This window comes from Strongylocentrotus purpuratus, unplaced genomic scaffold (genome assembly GCF_000002235.5).
Source record: "Strongylocentrotus purpuratus isolate Spur 01 unplaced genomic scaffold, Spur_5.0 spur5_scaffold_21, whole genome shotgun sequence".
NCBI lineage: Eukaryota > Metazoa > Echinodermata > Echinoidea > Camarodonta > Strongylocentrotidae > Strongylocentrotus > Strongylocentrotus purpuratus.
Genome location: NW_022145607.1, coordinates 41,312,313 through 41,334,137, shown reverse-complemented (window position 1 = coordinate 41,334,137; position 21,825 = coordinate 41,312,313). Strand labels below are relative to the sequence as shown.

The 21,825-nt window shown below is 40.0% G+C and overlaps 3 protein-coding genes across 3 annotated transcripts; all 3 read right to left on the bottom strand.

The window, feature by feature from the left end:
• Positions 1-4,325: 4,325 nt before the first annotated feature.
• LOC115928089 (tubulin alpha-1 chain-like) lies at positions 4,326-6,972 on the bottom strand. Its single transcript, XM_030994820.1, has 3 exons — positions 6,843-6,972; positions 5,976-6,198; positions 4,326-5,518 (listed from the first exon to the last, which is right to left on the bottom strand). The coding sequence occupies exons 1-3, from the start codon at positions 6,843-6,845 to the stop codon at positions 4,383-4,385; spliced, it is 1,362 nt and encodes a 453-aa protein (XP_030850680.1). The 5' UTR covers positions 6,846-6,972; the 3' UTR covers positions 4,326-4,382.
• Positions 6,973-10,891: 3,919 nt separating this feature from the next.
• On the bottom strand, positions 10,892-14,373 carry LOC105436474 (tubulin alpha-1 chain-like). Its single transcript, XM_030994826.1, has 3 exons — positions 14,248-14,373; positions 12,543-12,765; positions 10,892-12,038 (listed from the first exon to the last, which is right to left on the bottom strand). Exons 1-3 carry the CDS (start codon positions 14,248-14,250, stop codon positions 10,906-10,908), a joined length of 1,359 nt encoding a protein of 452 aa, XP_030850686.1. The 5' UTR covers positions 14,251-14,373; the 3' UTR covers positions 10,892-10,905.
• A 4,155-nt stretch (positions 14,374-18,528) lies between these two features.
• LOC105439773 (tubulin alpha-1 chain) lies at positions 18,529-21,371 on the bottom strand. Its single transcript, XM_030994827.1, has 3 exons — positions 21,282-21,371; positions 20,688-20,910; positions 18,529-19,928 (listed from the first exon to the last, which is right to left on the bottom strand). The coding sequence occupies exons 1-3, from the start codon at positions 21,282-21,284 to the stop codon at positions 18,796-18,798; spliced, it is 1,359 nt and encodes a 452-aa protein (XP_030850687.1). The 5' UTR covers positions 21,285-21,371; the 3' UTR covers positions 18,529-18,795.
• Positions 21,372-21,825: the final 454 nt, after the last annotated feature.

The window sequence follows — 21,825 nt, the reverse complement described above, 5'->3', positions numbered from 1 at the left end:
GCTATGAAAACAAAACGTAGCGATTTAGCCCCCGCAGTACCAGTTCAGCGATTTTGTACAAAAAGATCCGTGAGTGAGGATTCATTAATCCCCGAATCGAAGGTTCATTAAAGTCTGCGAAGTCGCTCAAAGCCAATTTCCCCGGAAAAGTACCCTCTTGATTTTAAAATTGTTGATCAATTCCTTTCTTCTTTCGAGTTTCCAGGTTGGAGTGGTATCAACTATGAATAACTTGTTTCAACCATACTTTTTCCACAGGACGTCCCTCCCCTTCTCTCTCTCTCTCTCTCTCTCACTCTCTCTCTCTCTCTCTCTCTCTTTCTCTCCCTCATAACTCTTTCATCTCTCTCTCTCTCTCTTTCTCTCTCTCTCTCTCTTTCTCTCTCTCTCTCTCTCTCTCTCTATCTCCCTACTCTTTTTATTTGGATGAATCGCTATGACGTTTGAATATATATATTAATTATTGAGTGGGCTTATTGTGCTTTCTAATGGATCCCTACAACATGGCAGATCCACTGAGGGGCATGGCAGAGTAGAATCCCATGATGTTCTCGAGTTGATTTGACTTTCAAAAGAGAAATTGATTTTTTTTTTTAGAGAAAAAGAAGTTATTTCTAGAATGAAATTAAAGGGCTCTTGAAAGTCAAATAGCCCTTTCATTTCCTTTTAGAAATAACCTCTCTTTACCTCTTACAGACAATTTTATGTGATGGAATGTTCAATCTGAGGGCTTTTTGTGCTCTTCGAAAAGAGCACACAATGGGGGCAGTGCAATTTAAACTTCAAGGGATGGATTATATAGTTTTTATCGCTCTTGAAAGTCAAATAGCCCTTTCATTTCTTTTGAGAGATAAACTCTTATCCATCCCTTGATATTTAAATTGCGCTGCCCCTATTGTGTGTTCTTTTTAAAGAGCACAAAAAAAGCCCTCAGATTAGCAAGTAGTAGAAAACGCCCTTAATACTGGACTCAACATTCAATGGAATGACGCCCACATCATTGAGTTTGAAACGCACTTCTGGTCAAGAATGGTAGAAGAATCATCTGCATAACAAGGATAGGGATTATTGCTATACATTGTTACCTTTCTTCGCTCCAGTGATCTCAAGGCAGCAGACAGCAAGAAATTGTGTAAATAATAAAAGGTCCAAAGGAGTGGTTGTTTTAACTTTCTTGTTGGCGGGAAAAATCGCAACTAAACTCCCCTACCTATCTTCTTTCTCTCTTTCTTTCCTTACCTTTCCCTCCCCCAACTTTTTTGCTCATTACGCCACTGGGGGAGGGGGATTTGTAAGTTTGTATGTGTGTCTGAGTATGTGAGCGTGTGTGGTGTGTCTGTCTGTCTGCAGGTAACTCTTTGATTCATAATATTCGTTCAGTATATTTAATTTGAAAATATTATGTACTGTGTATTAAACTATCTTATGTATTTTTTGAGAGATGTACAATTTTCCTAATATTTTGATATGTTATGTAAATCAATGAAGCTGTATGTTTTTTTTTTTATATATATATTTTGTACTGAATGAATACAATAAAACAATGCTACAAAACAAAAAAAAGTAATACATCCCATTTTCTCTCGGCTGTTTAATCCGCGAGTCCGCGCTACAGAGGATGTCTCTTTTTCTTCTGGGTATTATGATCTCCCGAAACTATTTCGATGGTATAACTAGTTGGGAAGACCCCTAGTGTGATTTCCATGTCTTTAAACTCTTAATATAACCTGTTGATTCCTGATTTCTTTCATTTCAAATGAATATAAGAATCAGATCAATCAACGGGTTCCTATTGGGAAAATGGTTAACATAATAGAGGTGTTGTGGTCCAGTACATCGTTTTTCAACTGGGATGCCGCGAGACAAATTAGATAGTTATCTAATTAGTAGTTTTTAATAATACTGTTTATTAGAAGAGGAGCATACAATATAAACGGTCATGTACCTTAAATCTCTCTTTATCTTTTCTCGAACAGGAACAGGTAGCGGTATGGTGCCCCAACCCCCTACCCTACCCGCCCCTCTCCCTCCCATAAAGGGGACCGGGGATCAACGGGTACCGCTTATATTAGGCATTGTTGGCTTTATAGAGGGCGCTAGCTAGTAGAGCAATCCTGCATTGAACTCTATGAGCATTATGATGATCATCATCACCGTCGTCATTATCCCCTCTGGTGTCATTATTCCCTCTATCGTCATCGTTATGACCATTACCACAATCGAAATACATACTATCATCATCATCTGTATCGTTATCAACATGGTCATCATTATATTAGTCATCGTCATCATCATGTAGTTCATCATAGTTACATGTCTTGTTGCAGTGATCAGCATTAACATCACCATGGTCATCATCATCTCTCTCTCTCTCTCTCTCTCTATCTCTCTATTCAGCTCTGTTCGCTATCACTCTCTCTCACTCTCCGTTTCCCTTTCTCAGTCTCTTTCTCTCTCTCTCTCGCTTATTCTCCAATCTTTTTTTTTCTTCTTCTTCTCCCTCTCTCTCTCTCGATCTCCAATCTGTTTTCCATTTTTCTTCTCTCCCTCTCTCTTCAGCTCTGTTCCATCTCACTCTCCGTTTCCTTTAAGTCTCTTCATCTCCAATCTTTCTTCATCTTTTTTCTTCTCTCCCTCTCTCTTCAGCTCTGTTCCATCTCACTCTCCGTTTCCTTTAAGTCTCTTCATATTCAATCTTTCTTCATCTTTTTTCTTCTCTCCCTCTCTCTTCAGCTCTGTTCCATCTCACTCTCCGTTTCCTTTAAGTCTCTTCATATTCAACCTTTTTTCATCTTTTGTCTTCTCTCCCTCTCTCTTCAGCTCTGTTCCATCTCACTCTCCGTTTCCTTTAAGTCTCTTCATCTCCAATCTTTCTTCATCTTTTTTCTTCTCTCCCTCTCTCTTCAGCTCTGTTCCATCTCACTCTCCGTTTCCTTTAAGTCTCTTCATATTCAACCTTTTTTCATCTTTTTTCTTCTCTCCCTCTCTCTTCAGCTCTGTTCCATCTCACTCTCCGTTTCCTTTAAGTCTCTTCATATTCAATCTTTCTTCATCTTTTGTCTTCTCTCCCTCTCTCTTCAGCTCTGTTCCATCTCACTCTCCGTTTCCTTTAAGTCTCTTCATATTCAACCTTTCTTCATCTTTTTTCTTCTCTCCCTCTCTCTTCAGCTCTGTTCCATCTCACTCTCCGTTTCCTTTAAGTCTCTTCATATTCAATCTTTCTTCATCTTTTTTCTTCTCTCCCTCTCTCTTCAGCTCTGTTCCATCTCACTCTCCGTTTCCTTAAGTCTCTTCATATTCAACCTTTTTTCATCTTTTGTCTTTTCTCTCCAACTTTTTCCCCCTTTATCTTCATCTCTTCTTTCTCTCTCTTTATCTTTGTTCTTCTCTCCCTCTCTCTTCAGCTCTGTTCTCTCTCTCTCTCCCTCTTCTCAGCTGTTTTCTCCTTCTCTCTTCAGCTGTTCCCTCTCTCTCTCTCTTGATGTCTCCGTTTCCGTTCATCCAATTCTCTCTCTCTCTCTCTATGTCCACTCAAACACTGTTTCAGTATTATCTTCCACAAAATGCCACTCATTTTGACACCCACTCATATCTTATCTCGTTCTAATAAATGTGTTATTGTGTATGTTATCTATTTCACAGACAAAATTATGCAGAGGCAATGATCTTAGGAGATATTATTAATCTATATTCTCACATTTTCGTCATAGTGATTTGAATAATTGAATATCTTTAATAAAACAGGAAGTGCATTTTGAGTTGGATAATTTTAGGTTTTTAGGTTTAAAGATAAAGACCAGTTATGGTCATGCGATTGCATTGTGAAAGAAACATTGTGAAATCGATCAGAAAAGGTTGATCATCTAGCATAGATGTACTGCAAGGTTCTGGAATCATCAAAATGATAAGAAATTTGGCCAAGTCTTCATAAAGTTAGAAGCACTGTACACAGAAAGATGTATATGGGACTACACACACGTGCGGGTCACGTGCATTTCATATCTCTCAACAGGCAAGAGATACTCTAATTTACCAAATATATCAATTAGTAGGCGGTTTCCCGTCAAAAATGTTTTCATCATGTAATATTCAAAACATATTCTTTCACATGATTGGTAATAAGAGCTTCATTATCATTTTTTGAAATTGGGGTGTTTCCAATACTGGTCTTTATCTTTAACGTTGAATGTATTTTGCTTAGCTGCTTTTAAACTAATGGGCAAGCTTGGTACAATTGAGTTGGTTTAGTCGGAGACCAAACGCTAGTATCATCAAGGAAAAGTTGATACATTGGCAGAAAATTACAGCTGCATTTTTAAAATGAGTTTTTTTTAATAGTTTACTACATCGATGGCTCTGCCGGGACTGTTAGATATCTTAGTTTAGTATTCCTCATCACCTTCCTCGTCCTCTCCCTCTGCGTCTGCGGAATCAACACCAACTTCTTCGTAGTCCTTCTCGAGAGCAGCCAAATCCTCACGAGCCTCGGAGAACTCTCCTTCCTCCATCCCTTCTCCAACGTACCAATGGACGAAAGCACGCTTGGCGTACATCAGATCGAATTTGTGGTCAAGACGGGCCCAGGCCTCGGCAACTGCAGTGGTGTTGCTCAACATGCAGACGGCACGCTGAACCTTGGCAAGATCACCACCAGGGACGACGGTGGGTGGCTGGTAGTTGATACCAACCTTGAAACCAGTTGGACACCAGTCAACGAACTGGATAGACCGCTTGGTTTTGATGGTAGCGATGGAGGCATTGACATCCTTAGGGACGACATCACCACGGAACAGGAGACAGCAGGCCATGTACTTGCCGTGACGGGGATCGCACTTCACCATCTGGTTGGCGGGCTCGAAGCAGGCGTTGGTGATCTCGGCAACGGACAGCTGCTCATGGTAGGCCTTCTCAGCAGAGATAACTGGGGCGTAGGTGGCCAGAGGGAAATGAATACGTGGGTAGGGCACCAAGTTGGTCTGGAACTCTGTCAGATCGACGTTGAGGGCGCCGTCGAATCGAAGAGAAGCGGTGATGGAGGAGACGATCTGGCCAATGAGACGGTTCAGGTTGGTGTAGGTGGGACGCTCGATATCGAGGTTACGACGGCAGATATCATAGATGGCCTCATTGTCGACCATGAAGGCACAGTCGGAGTGCTCCAGGGTGGTATGAGTAGTAAGAACTGAGTTGTATGGCTCGACAACAGCAGTGGAGATCTGGGGAGCGGGGTAGACGGCGAACTCAAGCTTGGACTTCTTTCCGTAATCGACGGAGAGGCGCTCCATGAGCAGGGAGGTGAAGCCAGAGCCGGTGCCGCCACCGAAGCTGTGGAAGATGAGGAATCCCTGGAGACCTGTGCACTGGTCAGCCAACTTCCTGATGCGATCTAAGACTTGATCAATGAGTTCTTTGCCGACGGTGTAGTGACCACGGGCGTAGTTGTTGGCGGCATCCTCCTTGCCGGTGATCAGTTGCTCAGGGTGGAAGAGCTGACGGTAGGTACCAGTACGAACCTCATCTGAAATTAAAAGAAATATTGAAGAACTTGTTTGAAAACAACCTTTTAACTACCTGTATTAAAAACATTGAACATATCTGATTCAGTTTCAAACGTGCTAGTTATTTCTTTTCAAACTTTGATCTTAATCAACAGGAAATGCATGCAAGATTGGGCCACTGTGACTTTGCACTAAAAGATTCATCCGTAGATCTCTGAATTTTGTGTCGTCCATTTCTCTTACCTTTCAGCTTTTGTAATCAAAATAAATATGAGGCGGATGGCAATACACTAATTAATTGTCTGCAAGATATTCTTTTTTTTAATGATGCATGTAATTCAACAAATGGTAAGTAGATGCCAATTACAAGTTACCACTAAATGTAAGCATCACTACTTCCCCCCCCCCCTTTCAGGACAAATACGTTTTGCATTAAACAACATGATTATTTCAAAGTTTGTGGAAAAAAACACCTACCCACAACGGACGGCTCAAGATCGACGAAAACAGCACGGGGTACGTGCTTGCCAGCTCCAGTCTCACTGAAGAAGGTGTTGAAGGAGTCGTCACCACCTCCGATGGTCTTGTCTGAGGGCATCTGGCCATCAGGCTGGATGCCGTGCTCCAGGCAGTACAACTCCCAGCAGGCATTGCCCATCTGGACGCCACACTGGCCGACGTGGACTGAGATACATTCACGCTAAATTTGTAAAGAGAAGAAAAACATTTGTATTACACATGAAGCATATCCTTTTTCGGCCTACCTATCTCCACTATCCTAGATGTCACACATACATCTAACAAATTGCTCTAGATAGTCCAAGAGTTGTTCTTCAGCCATTTAAAAAGCAAACTTCATTCTCTTAATTTAAATCTGAAATCAACTGCATTAGAAATCGCTAAAATTCTTTTAAAAATAAAGCCCCCAAAATACCTTTATATAATCAATTCCTTTCTGTCTCAAGTTTTCTTGACATTGCAGTGATATTGCATTCGCGTCCGGCGCGTGTGCGTATACATTTTCATGAAAAATACTAATGTGTGAATAAATATGTTTAATAGTAATACGAATATGAAAAAATATATATGGATTAGGATGAAATACTTTCGCCCATCGTGCTGTAACTGTAATGTAAGCGTTCAGTTCAGTTCAGTTTATAAAAAGACACCAAACATATAGCATAGCAAACATGACGAACAAACACGATCCTCATATTTTGTGTTTATAAATAATGCTTATCATAATTAATGTTTACCTTACGAACGAATTGCTGCTCAAGATAACACAGTAACCTTTTAAAATATTCTAAATATGCTAAAAGATGTGAATATAAATCCACTTACCATGTTGTATAAGGCTTTCTTATTTCTTTGTACTGAAGAAATGGGTTTCACACTGAGCTTGCTCACGACGTTGATGTGTCTACAGCAGTCACTATGAATGAAGCGGCGTACGGTTGGTGTGTGTTATATATACCACACCCAAAATGCGGCTGGTTAAAGATAAAGTTGAGTTCTGGTCATGCCAGCATTGTGAAGAAAAAAACGATGTGGAATCGATCAGAAAAAATTGATCGTGTAGCATATAAGTATTGTTGTGTACTACAGGGTTTTGGAATCATCAAAATGATAAGAAATTTGACCCAGTCTTGGTGAAAGTATGCAGGGCATATGGTAAAAATAAACGAGCACTATACACAGAAAGATGTCTATGGGACTACACAAAAATGTGGCATAATAATGAGGTCCTCGTTTTAAAGCTGTGTCATGTTTTATTTGGAATATGAAGGCATTTGAAATGCCATGCTTCAAGGAAAATTTCTTCTTTGATGTTCTTCCACACTTGCATAATAATATAAACGCTCACAAAAAATAATCATGTTTCACCCTCTCCGCGCAGAACTCAACTTTCTCTTTAAGCCAGGCATGCATGAACACCACCGCATTTGCTCACCTAGTCTTTCATTAGTATAAAACAGACTCATTTGAGACTTTTTTACCCCTATTTTTCACCTCTAAAATGTTATGCCTGAATTCAGTTTCATAAATTAGTGTTCGTGAGGTAGGAAATTAAGGACACCTACAACATTTACATTAGTCTTTGCGATATGTCTGTAATATATTTCACATGAAATCGCATGAAATAACACGATGTTCCATTGCTATTGTCCCTACAATACTAACTACCATATATTCACCAAAGAGTGCTATTTGATTCATGCGTGTATGTGTGTGTGTGTGTGTGTGTGTGGTGTGTGTGTGTGTGTGTGTATTGGGGTTTTACAGACGTGGATTTTTTTTTTACCTTTATTATTAAACTAATTTTGACGTGATCTTTGAATTTCTGAAGATCACTAAAAAAAATTTTTTTTTAAATCAATCATAATATATGATTAGATTCATGCAGCAAAGGTTTGTACATTTCAACTACAAGGCGCGCCTAATTCCTATCGAACAAAAGACAAAAAGAGCATTGGTTGGTTTGTACGTTAATTTCGAGGAAAAAAATACAGTTAGCTCAAGTCTGGCATAGGCAGGTGGCTTTTGTAGATTTATGTAGGCAGGGAAATTCACAAGGTTTATGATCCATCCAGGAAGATGAGAGTTTAAACTCTCATCTCCCTGATCCATCTGAAACATGTGTTTCAAACCTGAGCTAGATTTGAAGAAGACGAATAAACCGCATATATATATATATATATATATATCTTTCAAAATGTGGAACTTTTTTCATGTAGGGCCTACACGCATTTATAGATATATATATACCCACTCAGCAAAATATAAGAAAGTGGACATTCTTTGTACTTCAAAGATTTGATATAACCGTCATAACAAAATATATATATATATATGAAATTGGAAGAAAATTGATATTCTGCCATCATCAACATGGACCATTTCTTTATGTAATCAAATGTAATGCCCAAATCTTTTGGCCTCTCTCTGACTGGGGAGGTGAAAGGAGTGAGGGGAAGGAGTGAGGGGAGGAGGGAGGGGGAGGAGGGAGGGGCTGGGATCGCCCCCCCCCCATGATCTCGGCCGTCAAATGTCCGATGAACACGAACATTTGCACGTTTGTAAGATGGTATATGAGTTTTATATGCAAATTTTTGTCGATAAAGCCTAATTAATTATGCAAAATGCTAATTGTATGCATTTTACAGAATACTCTACATGGTTGGCTCTAGATTTGTGAAGAATCTTGAAAATGAGTTGAAATGTTTTTGTTCAATTCAAATTCATGGAGTTTCATGATTTTTATGATGTTTGAAAATGCATATGGTATAAATTAGTAATATGCAAATTACATGATTATTTTACTTTTCTAAAGTATGTTTAGCCCTGGTTTAGCTCTTAGAGCAAAGCCAAATAATTTCACCCACTTTCTCACTGTAGAACAATATTTCTCCACTACCCATCTGCATATCACTGCTCATATCCAACAAAAAATGTTCGAAATTCATCATTTCATTTTCTTATGTATTTTTTCCTTCTTATTATATTTATGTTTTATTTCTAATGCATTCTTTTGTTCTGGAATACATCAAGTTACTTTGAGAAACATAATGAAGGCAATTTTTGATGACATGCGCATACTAATTGTTATGTAACAACCTACAGGTATATCAGATTTCAACGAAATGGTACCAAAAAGCGTAAGACTTGAGGTTTTTTGTAAAGCCCTGAAACGGCTACTTAAAATTCCAAGCGGAGAGTGGCCTCCAAGCCCCCCCCCCCCCCCCCGGAGTACAGTAAGGGATAAGTGCCTCATTACAAATTATTTCATTGACTCGTTACAATGCAATAGCCAGAATGCAAATCGCATACAATAATTGGTGCTATGGCTTGTCGACCTAACATTACGGAATGGCACGAATGGATGAGGACATTCATTTAACCGTCACAAGTCACAACGGTCTGATTAAGAAAAATGCACACACAAAGAGAAGAAACCATAATGAAAACAAGGAATGAGAAACAACGAGGAATATAGAGCTCTGGGATGTCAACTGTAGTCTCAGAGGATGCATTTATGATTACATGTATTTGGAAATATGAAACATGGGTTTATATATATCATCAATTTAAAAATCATAATTATGAAAAAGGGTCCACTTTCTTCCCCCCCCCCCCCCCCGCCAATTTTTGTTTTTGGTTCCTGAGTATATTCAGATGTCGGTACATGTTGTGTATAACTGTTCTTACTTTTAGCCAGTCGTCATCGACAAATAATTACAGGGCCATCATAATCTTTATGTTTTCTTCTAGCAAACCTAATTCATACATAACCTCCATCTCAAGTAAACATCATTATTCTTCCTCATCATCAATCATTATCTTCAACATCATCTTCAAGATCATAGTCATCTTCATCATGATGATCATTATCAACACAATCATCGTCATCATCACCACCATCATCTTCAAGATCGTTCATCGCCATCATTATCACCACTTTCAGCATCATCATCATCATCTTCAAGATCGTTCATCGCCACCATCACCACTTACAGCATCATCTTCATCACCACCATCATCATTATCATCTTCATCATGATTAGAGCCCCCATGATTATCCTCAGTCCTCACCACCATACATTCGTAATATAGTCACTACGATTCAGTTCAAATAACTTCATGAGAATTACATCTGACATTGTACACCAACCGGCATTCGTGCAGGTTTTCCTTTTCACTATTTTTGCCGTCAATTCACATCAATCCATCGACACCATCATTATCACCACGTTTATCATGCTCCCATTATCATTAAATACCAAGGCTATACATTTACATCACCACAACCAGCACCTTGACTCATCTCCATCATCACAATCATACTGCAGTAACATGTAGTATCGGTTTCCATTGTACATTCTGAATCATCAAGTTGTCTCATATCCACACTCTGTTTTCTCTTTCAAACAATCAAGAACTTTAATTGGCATGACAATCTCCAGTAGAAAAAAATTGCAAAAAAGAAGTAATATATCAGTACAAAATGAAATAATTTAATATATTTTTAAAGCCTCACATTTGGATGGGCCACAATGTTTACATTAGAAAAAAATGTAAATTTAGCTGTATATCAAAGATGTTTACTAAAATAAACATTAAATTAGCATCAATTGCCTTTCATTTGGTGAGAAAATAGTTCAAAATACCATTTAGATGGTTGCATGAAGAAAAAAAAAATTGTTCAGATTGAAAATTTAGGTTTGGTGATCTCGGCAACGGTCAACTGCTCGTGGTAGGCCTTCTCAGCAGAGATGACTGGGGCAAAGGCGGCCAGAGGGAAAAGGATACGTGGGTAGGGCACCAAGTTGGTCTAAAACTTAGTCAGGTTGATGGGGAGACAACTTGAGCGATGAATCTACCACGTTTGTGCGAATTGACGGAATGTTTAATACTCTTCACCTTCCTCCTCCTCTCCCTCTGCGTCGACAGAATCGACACCAACTTCTTCGTAGTCCTTCTCGAGAGCAGCCAAATCCTCACGAGCCTCGGAGAACTCTCCTTCTTCCATACCCTCTCCGACGTACCAATGGACGAAAGCACGCTTGGCGTACATCAGATCGAACTTGTGGTCGAGACGAGCCCAGGCCTCAGCAACTGCGGTGGTGTTGCTCAACATGCAGACGGCACGCTGGACCTTGGCAAGATCACCGCCAGGGACGACGGTGGGTGGCTGGTAGTTGATACCGACCTTGAAGCCAGTTGGACACCAGTCGACGAACTGGATGGTACGCTTGGTCTTGATGGTAGCGATGGCGGCGTTGACATCCTTGGGGACGACATCACCACGGTACAGGAGACAGCAGGCCATGTACTTGCCGTGACGGGGATCGCACTTCACCATTTGGTTGGCGGGCTCGAAGCAGGAGTTGGTGATCTCGGCAACAGTCAGCTGCTCATGGTAGGCCTTCTCAGCAGAGATGACTGGGGCGTAGGTGGCTAGAGGGAAATGGATACGTGGGTAGGGCACCAAGTTGGTCTGGAACTCAGTCAGATCGACATTGAGGGCACCATCGAATCGCAGAGAAGCGGTGATGGAAGAGACGACTTGAGCGATAAGTCTGTTGAGGTTGGTGTAGGTGGGACGCTCGATGTCAAGGTTACGTCTGCAGATATCGTAGATGGCCTCGTTGTCGACCATGAAGGCACAGTCTGAGTGCTCCAGGGTGGTATGAGTAGTAAGAACTGAGTTGTATGGCTCGACAACAGCAGTGGAGATCTGGGGAGCGGGGTAGACGGCGAACTCCAGTTTGGACTTCTTTCCGTAATCGACGGAGAGACGCTCCATGAGCAGGGAGGTGAAGCCAGAGCCGGTGCCGCCACCGAAGCTGTGGAAGATGAGGAATCCCTGGAGACCTGTGCACTGATCAGCCAGCTTCCTGATCCTGTCGAGGACAATATCGATCAGCTCCTTTCCGACAGTGTAGTGACCACGGGCGTAGTTGTTGGCAGCATCCTCCTTGCCGGTGATCAGCTGCTCAGGGTGGAAGAGCTGACGGTAGGTACCAGTACGAACCTCATCTAAAATTAACATAAATATTGAAGAACTTGCTTTAAAACAACCTTTAAAATTACATTGTACCTGTATTAAAAACATAGCCCATATATCTGATTGTTTTAAACGTCTTAGCTTTTTCGTTTCAAATGATGTTATAAAACAGAAAATGCATGCAAAGTTGGGTCACAGTGACTTTCTGCTAGAAGATAGATCTGTAGATCTTCGAATGTCTTGTTGTCCATTTCTCTTTCCTTTTAGTTTTTATAACAAAGTAAATATGCAGAAGATGTTCTCTATATACTACATTATCCGCAGGATGTATTAAAAAGACTGATGCATGTACCGGTAATCCCATAACTGGTTAGTACATACTATTTACATTTTACAAGTTAATACTAATTGTACTTTCAAAACAAAGTAATAGTAGTTTCTTAAAGACATAGCTACACTTTTATTTGCCCTGCTACCATGCAAAATATATTTAGCATTACACAACATTTCAAAATTTGTGGAGAAGAAAAACCTACCAACAACGGTTGGCTCAAGATCGACAAAGACAACACGGGGAACGTGCTTGCCAGCTCCAGTCTCACTGAAGAAGGTGTTGAAGGAGTCGTCACCACCTCCGATGGTCTTGTCTGAGGGCATCTGGCCATCAGGCTGGATGCCGTGCTCCAGGCAGTACAACTCCCAGCAGGCATTGCCCATCTGGACGCCACACTGGCCGACGTGGATAGAGATACATTCACGCTAAATTTTGGAAGAGAAGAAAAATATCATAAATCACCCGTTATATTTGTTTGTCTTCCAGAAATTTCTAGTCAACACGATTATCAATAGATCGGTTGACAAGATATTCCATTAACCTGTTATTAATGAATGAACCCCAATACTTGGAATCCAGTGACATGACTTCCAGTCTGCATCACTGTATGCCATACATTACTTGTTGCTATGTCAGGCAAGCTTTCAGGTTGTCAAGAACAACACTTGTTTAAAAGAGTATGCATAAAATGTTGATATGTCTAGAAGAAAAAAAATGATAACCACAATTCTTTTCTTTCTCTGCTCAAGGGTTGCTCAAGGTTTTTTTTTTTTTTTGGGGGGGGGGGGGATGTTAAGCCCCCCAAAATGATAACCACAATTTTTTTTTATTTTTTAAAACAGGCCCCCATCCATAGCAATTTTTTTTTATTTTGTTTTAAATGGTAAGTTTTTACCTCCCCCCCCCCCTTAAAGGAGGGGGGGGGGGGGAAGTTGAGTAGAAAAACAATATATATATATATAGATCTAAACATATATATTTAGGGCCCACTACCCCCTAGGAGCTAAAAAAAAAAAAAAAAAAAAAAAAAAAATAGTACCCCCACTCCCCTAAATATTTTCTCACGAAACCCCTCCCCCTATACATATTTATTTGTTTGTTCATGCACTGGCAATTTTGTATAGACGTAAGCTACATGCGGGATTTACACACGTATCTTATCCATATGACCATACAACATTGTGATTTCTACGAGTTCATCACATCTTTCCGATCAGTACACCCTCTTTCAAAACGGCAATGCATAATTCCTCTCCCTAACCGCGTGTGTATAGGCTAGCTTCCCGTGTGTATAACAAGTGCATCAGCATAGTTACGCGAACGAGTTTAGCAATCATAGGTGTGTGTATGCTTCTGAAAGGGCTGCCATTTTGTTCGCCATGGCTAGGGCGTTGTGTAAACCGTAAAGTGCGATGATTATTGGCAATTTTTCGTTTAAATGACGACTTTCTTTTCCAGTGAACATCGGGCTCAGATTTGACGTATTTTTACGCAAATATAAATAAATTTATTACACAGTGAACCGCACCACATAACGAAAGCGAATACTAGGCAGTTTTTATCATTCCACGGCCACTGCCTTGTTACACCCCGATTGACACACGTGTACTGTACTACTAGTACATATGCGAGCAAAATCTAGGCACAATCCTTTGCCTTTGTAAAATATACTACCCATACAACTCGATGCTTTGACAAGATATTTGTCCGGCCCTCGTCCGTGTGCGTATAAATCTGTTTTTATGATATGACTATGAGACAAAAATATAAGAAAATATTTTTATGATAAAATAATTTCGTTTCCCATGTTTAGAAATGACTTGATGCTCAAGATTATACTTTAACTTTAAATATATAATCATCTTTAATTGTGCTAAAGAGATTAATAGGAGTCTATTGGCACTTACCATGTTGAACTATAAGGCTTTCTTGTTTCTTTGAAGTGTAAAGACGGGTTTTTCAAGCTTGCTCACAACGGTGATGTGTCGTCAGCAACCAATGAATGAAGCGCCAAACGCTTGGTGTGGTTTATATACCCCGTACGTATTTTTCCAGTTCTGTGCCCCTAAGTTTCTGGTTGGAACTGGCGCGGCACGCAGCGTTTGTTTATCTAGTCTGTCAGGAGCTTAAAACAGACTCTTTTTGGACTTTTTTAAATTTTATGCATGAGTTCAGTTTCATAAATTAGAGTTCATATGATAAAGACACCTTTGACATGTACAGTAGTCTTTGGGATATATACTTATTTTACATGAAATATCGCGATGTGCAATTGCCTTTGTCCATACATTACTAATTTCCACACTGCACCCTAAGATTATTTTATATGCAGCAAACGTGTGCACATTTAAACTACAGATACGAGCCGCGCCTAGCGATCAGACAAAAGAAACGACGATTATTGGTTGGTTTTCGCCATATTATAGTGTATACGTCATTTTCGAAAAACACACAAATAGGCCCGCATCACTATCTCGAGATTGCCAAATATCCAGCTATTTGAACTATCCCGATCGCAAACTATCCAGCTAATTTGCGTCTTCATTAGACCGAAGTAGCAAATTAGCTGGATAGTTGGTCGGGATAATATCCCAAGATATCTTGGGATAGTTTGCAAAATATCCTTTTTATTGGCAAAATATCCAGCTATTTGGCCCGTGCGTCTTCACTAGACCGAAGATTCGCAATACACGCTAACGCTGAGCAAAATATCTCGAGCTAATTTCTCAAGGTCGAGTTTCGAGTTTCGAGGTCGAATCTCGAGATAGTGAATACGCGATTTGTTACTTCGGGATTATTTCCCAAATAGCGGGCTATTTGGCAATCTCGAGATATTTGGCAATCTCGAGAAAACGCGCCTATTATCTCAAGTCCGGCATAGGCAGGTGTCTTTTGTAGATTTCTGTAGGCAGGGAAATTCACAAGGTTTATGATCCACCCAGGGAGATGAGAGTTTAAACTCTCATTTCCCTGGTCCATCTAAAAAAAAAGTGTTTCAAACCTGAGCTAGATTTGAAGAAGACGAATAAACCGCATATATATCTTTCAATACGTGGACCTTTTTTTCACCATATACCTACATATTATATATAATATATACATATGCATATAATATGTGTCATACATGTATGTATACTCAGCAAAAAGAGAGAAAAGTGAACACGCTTTGTTGTTCAAAGATCTAATTTAAATTGTCGATAGAAATATATGTAAAATATACATGAAATTAAAGGAAAAATATTATTTCACCAACATCAATTAAAATCTTCTCTTTTTTCAACTTTCACGCTATATTGGTCCCCGATTGGTAGGCATGCATTCATTTTAACCGTTTAAAAATGCAAAAAGGAGCAAGTAACTATTCAAATGAATAGTGACTAGGCTGTTGCATTCCCCAATCAAATATAATTTGTAGTGTGACTTTATTCAACTTCGATGTTTGTGTAACTTTGATTGTTTCTTTTTATATACATGTATGTATTTATCATTGTTTTGCATTTAAAGCGTATCTGCCATAGTTTACAGGAGGGATAAGACTGCCCTGCAAGGTCACTGGACATGTGGTTATCTCATCAACTCAGCTCTCAGTTAACATAAGAAAAAGAGGATCATGGGGGACCAATGGTCACCGATTAGGCATGGTTTGTTATATAGAGGGCACAAGTAGCTACAAGTAGTGCAGTGGGCCTTTAAAAATGATTTTTGTATTACTGAATCAGTCATTGGTTTTCTTCTCATAAATAATAATTCATAATAATAACTTATACAGGGGGGCTTACACCCTACAAGCTCTGCTTTTTAGTCGGCCATCCTTCCCTTTCAATTTCATGTTTATTTTGTTAATGTATTGTATTGTGCAAATTGATCTTATGAATATGTAAATATATGTTAAAAAGTACCATCATTGTAAAAATGATCAATTGAAAGAGGAAAAATAAATGAATTGAATTGAATTGGAAAAAATGTTAATGACATTTGTATTTGTAAGAAATTCTTGTTCAACAATGAAAACAAGGAATGAGAACCTAATGAGGAGGATAAAGCTCTGGATGTCAACTGTGTTCTCAGAACTGCATGGTGTTTACCAAGCATGCATGGTCAAGATGCCTTCCTTTCCTGTCTTTAGTGAGTGCATTTCTTCTTTTCATTCGTTGATCTTGACTCGACTGTCACAGATGGGAATGCCCATTAACTGTTGAATGGCCAAATGCCACAGTTTGCAATTTTCTTTCAAAGACTCAGGTATACTCAATCATGTATTGTACGATTCCAATTGCGTATCATCTTAAAGATAAAGTTGAGTTTTGGTCATGCGATTGCATTGTAAAAGAAACTGTGTGGAATCGATCAGAAAAGATTGATCATCTAGCATGTAAGTATTGGTGTGTACTGCAAGGTTCTGGAGTCATCAAAATGATGAGAATTTTCGCCCAGTGGCAGTCTTGGTAAAGTAATAAGCACTGTACACAGAAAGATGCATATGGGACTACACAAACATGTGGCATACAAATCGGGTCTCATTTTTAAGCTATTAATTGTCATGATATTTAGAATATGAAGGCATTTGATGAGCCACGCTTATCAGGGAACATTTTTGCCTCTGATGTTCTTCCACACTTGCATAATAATGAAAACGCACAAAAAATATTTTTCACCTCACCCCAGAACTCAACCTTCTCTTTAAAGAGGATGAATTAATGTCTATTTTGAGGAATGAAACATGAGTTTATATTGAAAATCTTAATTATAGATACAACGAGTATCCACTTTGTGAGTGTGCGTGTGTGCTAAGTGTATTTAAAATAATAGAGATATTGGTAACACTCTTCTTAGCCAGTTACCATCATCAACAAATGATTACAGGGCCATCATAATCTTTTAATGTTTATACCTAGCAAACATTATACATACAGAATCATCATCACCAGTAAACATTATTATTCTTCCCCATCATCAGCAATCGTTATTATCATTATTATCGTTATCATCATCATCTACAACATCATCATCAACATCATCATCATCATCATCTACAACATTATCATCATCATCATCATCATCTACAACATTATCAACATCATCATCTACAACATCATCATCAACATTATCATCATCATCATCATCATCACCATCATCATCATCTACATCATCATCATCATCATCACCACCATCACCATCATCATCATCTACATCATCATCATCATCATCATCATCATCACCGGGCATCATCATCATCATTATCATCATCATCATGACGTCATAGCCACCATACATTCATAATTATTAATGTATCTTTTATAATAGTCACTGTGATTCAGGTCTGATAACTTCATGAGGATTACATCTAACATTGTACATCAAACGACATTCGTACGGATTTTCCTTTTCACTCTTTTTGCCGCCAAAGACATGACGGCAAGGGAATAGATTACTACCATACCATCATTTTAATCGTCAACATCATTATCCCCACATTTCTCATCCTCCCACTAATCATCTTATTTAATACCATAAAAAACCAAGCATCACCAGCATTTAAACTCATCACAAACACCACTCCGCAACCCCCACTATTACAATAACTCTTCATTGTTGATTTCATTAATCAAAAACTGGTTCCATGTAAACTTCATAGAGTGGTGAAGTGTGAGTGTGACGTCATAACAACAAAAAAAAACAATTTTTAGAATTTCTCAATATTTTCTTCATTTTCAGAAAGAGCATCCAAAATAATATCCAAATGTCGAAAACCAATCGAATATTGAGTATTGGCTGAGATATAACCATCTGAATGAATGTCCTATGGGAACTCAGTGTTATATGCTCTGGCTCCTAACCAAATACGAGCCAGAGCATATAACACTGACTATAGGAAATATATTCATTCAGATGGTCATATCTCAGCCAATACTTAACATATTCAATCGGTTTTCGACATTTGGATATTATTTTTGATGCTCTTTCGGAAAATGAAAACAAAATTGACAAATTCTAAAAAAAGATTGTAATGACATCATAGCTTCGGTACTCTATTATCTTGCAGTGTAGTGAACTGTCAGGTTCTCATTTTACACCCGGAATCATCAAGTTGTCACATATTTGCACGCTGTATTTTCTGTCAAACAATCTGAAACTATTAAATTAGCAGACATTCTCTGGTGATAAAATTGCAACAAACAGGCAATATATCATTGAAATACGAAATAATTTACTATATTTTTAAGGCCGCACTGTTGGATGTAGATAATGTTTACATTAAAAAAAATGTACATGAAGATATATATATAAAAGATGTTTACAAAACATAGACACTAGAACTAGGCATCCATTGTCTTTTATTTTGTGAGAAAAATAAAATTGAGATTGGAGCATTGTGAAATTTTACGCCAATTTGTTCGGGTTATAAACTATATTTGGTCTGAATGTCAGCCATGCGCGGCTAATTGATGGAATGTTTAATACTCATCACCTTCCTCCTCCTCGCCCTCTGCGTCCACGGAATCGACACCAACTTCTTCGTAGTCCTTCTCGAGAGCAGCCAAATCCTCGCGAGCCTCGGAGAACTCTCCTTCCTCCATACCCTCTCCGACGTACCAATGGACGAAAGCACGCTTGGCGTACATCAGATCGAACTTGTGGTCGAGTCGGGCCCAGGCCTCAGCGATGGCGGTGGTGTTGCTCAACATGCAGACGGCACGCTGGACCTTAGCAAGATCACCACCAGGGACGACGGTGGGTGGTTGGTAGTTGATACCGACCTTGAAGCCAGTTGGACACCAGTCAACAAACTGGATGGTACGCTTGGTTTTGATGGTAGCGATGGAGGCGTTGACATCCTTGGGGACGACGTCACCACGGTACAGGAGACAGCATGCCATGTACTTGCCGTGACGGGGATCGCACTTCACCATCTGGTTGGCGGGCTCGAAGCAGGCGTTGGTGATCTCTGCAACGGTCAACTGCTCGTGGTAGGCCTTCTCGGCAGAGATGACTGGGGCGTAGGTGGCAAGAGGAAAATGGATACGTGGGTAGGGCACCAAGTTGGTCTGGAACTCTGTCAGATCGACGTTGAGAGCGCCGTCGAATCGAAGAGAAGCCGTGATGGAGGAGACAATCTGACCGACAAGGCGGTTCAGGTTGGTGTAGGTGGGACGCTCGATGTCGAGGTTACGACGACAGACATCGTAGATGGCTTCGTTGTCGACCATGAAGGCACAGTCAGAGTGCTCCAGGGTGGTGTGAGTGGTAAGGATGGAGTTGTATGGCTCGACAACTGCGGTGGAGATCTGCGGAGCGGGGTAGACGGCGAATTCGAGCTTGGACTTCTTTCCGTAATCAACGGAGAGACGCTCCATGAGCAGGGAGGTGAAGCCTGAGCCGGTGCCGCCACCGAAGCTGTGGAAGATGAGGAATCCCTGGAGACCTGTGCACTGGTCAGCCAACTTCCTGATCCTGTCGAGGACAATGTCGATCAGCTCCTTTCCGACGGTGTAGTGACCACGGGCGTAGTTGTTGGCAGCATCCTCCTTGCCGGTGATCAGCTGCTCAGGATGGAAGAGTTGACGGTAGGTACCGGTACGGACCTCATCTGTATTAATAAATTAAATAAGGAACCAATTATTATCAACACATACAATTTAAAAAAAAGACTAACCTACAAGAAAGATAGACGGTGAGAAAATGAAAGTTAACACCGAAAATTGTTTATATTTATATGGAATGGAGAAGAAAGTGTGAGAACTGATAAATTTAGTCATGCCTAATTATTATTGCCAAGCTATCTATAATAATGGTGGCTTCTTATATAGCGCACATGAGTATGTCCGTCACGCTCTAGCATTTCAAGAAATTAATTCCTGCCAGGTGCCCATTTACAACACCTCGGTGGAGTGTGGCAAATGTAGATTAATGTCTTGCGAAAGGACACTAGTGCCGCGGTGGGACTCGAACCGCGGACCTTGTGATCGACAGTCCGGCGACGTATCCACTCGACCTCGACACCTCTACGACACCTCTAAAGATATGAGGGAAATTGCAACTTTGTCAGTTGCAATTCATTCATCAGAGCGCATTGGGACTCGATATGGATAGATCATACAAGCACATTATTGTTTAGCAACTAAGAGGAGAGGGAACATAAAATAGAGATTACTCGACCTTTTCCGATCCATCCCCCGCTCAATGCCCTTGGCCTTGTTGTCTGGCCTTTCTTCTACCTGTCAGACAGGCGACCCTTCCCCCTCCCGCGTCAATCCAATCACCAGAACTAACAACATTACAGTGTATTGCCACTTACCACTTTATAAACTAAGAAATTCGAATAATATAGCAAAGGAATTACACCTACCGACTACGGTTGGCTCGAGATCAACGAAGACGGCACGGGGGACGTGCTTGCCAGCTCCAGTCTCACTGAAGAAGGTGTTGAAGGAGTCGTCACCACCTCCGATGGTCTTGTCTGAGGGCATCTGGCCATCAGGCTGGATGCCATGCTCCAGGCAGTACAACTCCCAGCAGGCATTGCCTATCTGAACTCCGGCTTGGCCGACATGGATGGAGATACATTCACGCTGTTGATCAAAGTTAAAATAAAACATTTAGTTATATAATTATCAACAGTTTCAAAACTAACATTTACACTCTTGCAATGCTGTCTTTGTAGTATTCTTCAAAGGAGAATCATATTATTTTAAAAATTATGCTACTCTGTTTTAAAATCTATATGCAAAACTCTCGGCCACAGTTTTAAGATTGGAAACCAATATAACGTTCTAAAACTGACATTACCTAGTAGATTTTAGCGCAGATCGAGTTCAGCTGAAAATTGAAAACTATTCCCTGGGAGGGTTTGAATTTGAACTCCAATTACTCTCTACCTAAATTTCATTTTTCTTCAAAATTTCTTTCGTGTTCAATTTGACTATGAGTGATATCGACTTACCATGATTGTAGATTTGGTGAAGTTGAATACTTGAAGATGAAATTAAAGGATGGATTCAAAGCAAAGTAGTCAGTACTTCTCGTGTCAATTTGATGGTTTGGTGTAGAGAAACAAACTGCCGTAACCAGGATCTCATCCGAGTATATAAACTCCTTCTCATCACCGCGTTCTGATTGGCCCAAACATTAAAGTAGCGTTCGTCGCTATATTCGTTGCCAAGGACGACCCCGCCATTTTCTACAAACGGCTCGAGATTCAAGACCTCTGACCCGCCATCTTCTGAGCTAGCCTTAAAATGCAGGCAGAATAAAACTTGTTGTAGTTAAGAAGCTTCTTGCAGCCCCTCCCCTGCTCCACATGTTCATGTTATCAAAGAACTATTGGGCAACATGAACTCATATACGGGAAACATTATTCACCTCATATTATGGCAGTTGTCTACTAAAAGAAACAACAAAATGAAAAACGGGACCGATTGTTGATTGAGCGTAACAAAAAAAAAAAATTCTCACGGCAATGCGACAAGGAGTCCGCAATGACAGAC

What these genes read in the sequence shown, in the direction of transcription:
- LOC115928089 (XM_030994820.1), bottom strand. An exon ending in TCTTGAGCCGTCCGTTGTGG is followed by an intron (nt 5,519 to 5,975) that starts GTAGGTGTTTTT and finishes TTTTAATTTCAG; the next exon opens with ATGAGGTTCGTACTGGTACC.
- LOC105436474 (XM_030994826.1), bottom strand. An exon ending in TCTTGAGCCAACCGTTGTTG is followed by an intron (nt 12,039 to 12,542) that starts GTAGGTTTTTCT and finishes TGTTAATTTTAG; the next exon opens with ATGAGGTTCGTACTGGTACC.
- LOC105439773 (XM_030994827.1), bottom strand. An exon ending in TCTCGAGCCAACCGTAGTCG is followed by an intron (nt 19,929 to 20,687) that starts GTAGGTGTAATT and finishes TTATTAATACAG; the next exon opens with ATGAGGTCCGTACCGGTACC.